The 3,677-nt window shown below is 40.8% G+C and overlaps 1 protein-coding gene across 1 annotated transcript; it reads left to right on the top strand.

Moving 5' to 3' along the window:
* The first annotated feature begins 768 nt into the window (after nucleotides 1-768).
* LOC121945173 (retinal cone rhodopsin-sensitive cGMP 3',5'-cyclic phosphodiesterase subunit gamma-like) lies at nucleotides 769-2,448 on the top strand. Its single transcript, XM_042489210.2, has 4 exons — nucleotides 769-920; nucleotides 1,265-1,379; nucleotides 1,662-1,696; nucleotides 1,801-2,448. Exons 2-4 carry the CDS (start codon nucleotides 1,267-1,269, stop codon nucleotides 1,875-1,877), a joined length of 225 nt encoding a protein of 74 aa, XP_042345144.1. The 5' UTR covers nucleotides 769-920; nucleotides 1,265-1,266; the 3' UTR covers nucleotides 1,878-2,448.
* The last annotated feature ends 1,229 nt before the right edge of the window (nucleotides 2,449-3,677 follow it).

Consider the following 3,677-nt stretch of genomic DNA (forward strand, 5'->3'; position numbering starts at 1 on the left):
CTCCGGCCTCAGCCCTTTGCTGCATGTCATTCCCTCTCCCTCTCCCCATTTCACATGTGTGCTGTCCTATCAATTAAAGGCAAAACCACCCAAAAAATATTTAAAAAAAAAAAACTTGTGATGTCGTCATGTATAAAGTATGGAGCTGCTCCAGAGATAATGAATGATTTTGTGGACCCACAGAATATATGTTTTCTTTTTTTAACCCAAATGAGCTTTATTCTATTGTAGTGTTGTGATGCAGAAAATGCTCCCACATACCCAACGCATTCCCCTGGCTGCTCTCAGTGTCCTCGTTCACTGTTCATTTTCTGTGGAGCAGCTCCAGACTTTATACCCTAACATCACACATTTGTATTTTAGAACTCTGGTTTTTGTATTTAAGGAAGTTGTTAATGTTTACTAATATTGTTGGACTGTCTTATATCATAGGTTTAATATTTGAAATTTGAATATGAAAATAGTTCCTCTTTAATAAAGGTATTGTTCTGTCCCTTTGGCTACAGCTCACTTAGCGCACCATTTCTCACTGTCTTTTTTTCCCCTTAAATCGAAGACTACATTATTAAAATATGACTTTATTGATGAGCTCATAATGACTCAGAATGCTTCGTATCTGGTAAACATGCACAGACTCGGAGCAAACAGGGACGTGACGCAGACAGTACATGTTGCACCACAGGTACGGGCTGTTCTCAGGTTCATAAGATTATCTCTGTAATAATCCATCTCAGCTCTGTTAGCAGCTTTGTGTCTGACCACGGCAGGTATATAAACTGTAAGACTGGGGGAGAGCGCAGGACAGAGAGACTGCAAAAAGAAAGAGAACCTTCTCTTTGTTTTGCTGTTCTTCCTTTGCTCAGAGCTTCCAGGCAGCTTCTCTTCGCCCATCCAATTTCCCAGAAAAAAACAACACGCAGGTGAGACTCACATCTGGCACAACACAGCAGCACAGACTCACATGCTGACAGAATTGTATGTAGTCGCTGTGCATATGGAGCATTTTAAATTATATGTAAAGTTCAACACATATACAGGACATGCAAGAGAACAATAATGCCACGTTAGGCTTTATTTTAAATGCGTTGCTGTGACATTAGACATAGAGATAAATTGTTTAGTTGGAGTTATAACCTTCTTTTTGTATGGAGATTATTTGTAAAACATTCACATTGCATCACACCACATTATCACAATTACAGTATCAGCTCCCTTTTCTGTTTCTTTCTGTTTTTACTTAATGTCTGAATCTTTGTTGTAATAGATATGAATGCAGGAGCAGTAGCAGCAACCGGAGGCTCCAAGGCCGCTCCGCCCAAGTTCAAGCAGAAGGAGACCAGGCAGTTTAAGAGCAAGGCTCCCAAAGCTGGACAGAAGGGGTGAGTCTCGAAAATAAAATATGTTGGTGAAGATTTTTAGTCATCCAGCTCATGCTGATTCTAGGTACATCGTAGGCAACTGGACTGAGTTTCTTGGAGACGTTTCACCTCTGATCCAAGAGGAGCGAGAGGGAGAGAGGAGAGAACTGAAGAAGTCGCTAAGATGAGAGAAACTCAGCCCAGTTGCCTGCAACATGGCACCTGAAATCTAGATAAGAAATTAAAAAACAACACCACCATGGGATAACTACAACTGTAAGATAACGGAGTCCTTTTTTTCAGATTTGATGATGTCCCTGGGATGGATGGCCTTGGAGGTAACTATCAGTCAGGGCAAAAACAATACCAATAAGGAGTAACTCATTATGTAGAATGAAAGGATAAAGGTAAGATCCATTAATGTGTGGGTCCTCTCCTGCAGACGCAGCGGTCATCTGCCCCTGGGAGGCGTTTGGTGACATGGAGCTGAGTGATCTGGCCCAGTTTGGCATCGTCTAGACCTTCAGCCAAATGGAAACAGTTTATTCCTGGTGGCTGCAATCCAGCAGTTTTTTTTTTTGTGCTCTCCTCGTGAGTTCTCCCCCTCATTAGGCAGGGAGATGAGCCTGAATGGGTACCATTTAAAGGCGGCTGATGAGCGGAGGGATTTTTTTTCTCTTCCCTTGTTAAGTGGAGGAAAAAGCTCTTGGACAGCAGCCCCCAAGAATGACTCTTCTTCTGTCCTGGGCCAACACACCTCACTACCTGGAAGTTTTAGCATCTCTCTGAGCTCTGTATCTCTTTGATTAGATCTGAATGAGATTTCAGGATGTCTCTGATGGGATCCTTGTCGTCCTGTGTAGCCCAGCACCTGTGTAAAAGTGTAACACACTGTACCTCTGCTAGAGTTTCATTAACGGGATGATAGGTGAACGTCAGTCAACAACAAAATCACTGAGGTCCATGTAAATATTTGTTGTCTATCTATCTATCTATCTATCTATCTATCTATCTATCTATCACATTAAGTATAGCTGTGTACTGTGTGGCTAATGCTTTATGTCATATAATAAAATATATTTTAGTGACATTGCTCTGGTCTATCCTTGCATTATTGGCATCCTTCTCGCCTTAGCTGTATAATCCTAACCATTTCATACACAATGGATCAGTGCAAGAAACCATATGCAAACCAAATTTCTGTTATTTGTAGCCACGATTTGTTCTTAATTTGTTAGTACCTAATGATTTTTGGGGTTCACCAATGTTTTCTTATTTTTGCTCTTCTCTTCAGTGAAAGAACATTTTTTTGAGATGTTGAGCGCACTTTGACCAATATAAGAGAAAAACGTCTCATTTTCACAGGCCACAAATTATTGGCCAGTGCAAAGACAAATAACTTTTTCATTTGAGGAACATAAAAATTCCATAAATATAATTTTATCAAATTTAGGAAATGTTTTAAATTATAATAATTAGATTATGTAATGTCAGGGCTACAGTGATATACTATACTTGGTGCATTGATCCTAATTACGGTAATGCTCCTCCAGCCGTCTGACTCTAAGCCTAAGCAGCCTCCAGCAGGCCCGCTGACCCAGCTGTGCTCTGCTCCTCTCAGCTGGGTCTATCAGTTGTCCCCGCAAACCCCAGGATGTGGAGCCATGGATTCTCATTTTCTCCCCTAGGGATTTTGTACCCTTGTTCTCTTGACATGCGGACTTGTCAAGTTTAACAGACAACAAAGTTTTTTTATCAACATTCTAAAGTAGAAATAGAAACATTTTCAATTAGCTAGTGGGCTAGCTGTGCTGGCTGATACTGACAGAAACAAATTTGTCCGTTTGATAATCTAAACAAAACACGATTTTTTTTTGCAGTGTTCATTCATTCTTATTAAAGCAGAAAGTTAGTAGAATCCATAATTATCAGGGATTTGATAACGATAAGCAGATGGTAGCTAGCACTACTGTAGCTAACTAGTTGAAAACTACTATGAAGTGATCGGCTGGGGATTGTGGGCCAGTGATTGGCCCCCTCAAGCTCGGCATTGCAAAGGCACACCTCTAAAACAGTGATATTGGTTTGCTCCTGGGGGCTGACACGGACTCTCATTTGTACAATCAATAAAACCGCATATGCATATGTGTGACCATTCTTGTCCATGGATGTTCGATGCAGAAAGTATGTACGAGCATTGCTGCTAGACTCTGACTTGTGTAATCTGACTCATAACAGCAGTGATGGCCTCATGAAAGAGGAATAAAACCACGAGAAAAACGAGAAAACTTGGGGACTGTAACAGAAAAAAGGGAGGAA

This window comes from Plectropomus leopardus, chromosome 1 (assembly GCF_026936395.1).
Source record: "Plectropomus leopardus strain MGB_pleo_1.0 chromosome 1, ASM2693639v1, whole genome shotgun sequence".
Classification (NCBI taxonomy): Eukaryota; Metazoa; Chordata; class Actinopteri; order Perciformes; family Serranidae; genus Plectropomus; species Plectropomus leopardus.

What these genes read in the sequence shown, in the direction of transcription:
- LOC121945173 (XM_042489210.2), top strand. Translation starts at nt 1,267, where the DNA reads ATGAATGCAGGAGCAGTAGCAGCAACCGGAGGCTCCAAGGCCGCTCCG. An exon ending in CCCAAAGCTGGACAGAAGGG is followed by an intron (nt 1,380 to 1,661) that starts GTGAGTCTCGAA and finishes CCTTTTTTTCAG; the next exon opens with ATTTGATGATGTCCCTGGGA. An exon ending in TGGGATGGATGGCCTTGGAG is followed by an intron (nt 1,697 to 1,800) that starts GTAACTATCAGT and finishes CCTCTCCTGCAG; the next exon opens with ACGCAGCGGTCATCTGCCCC.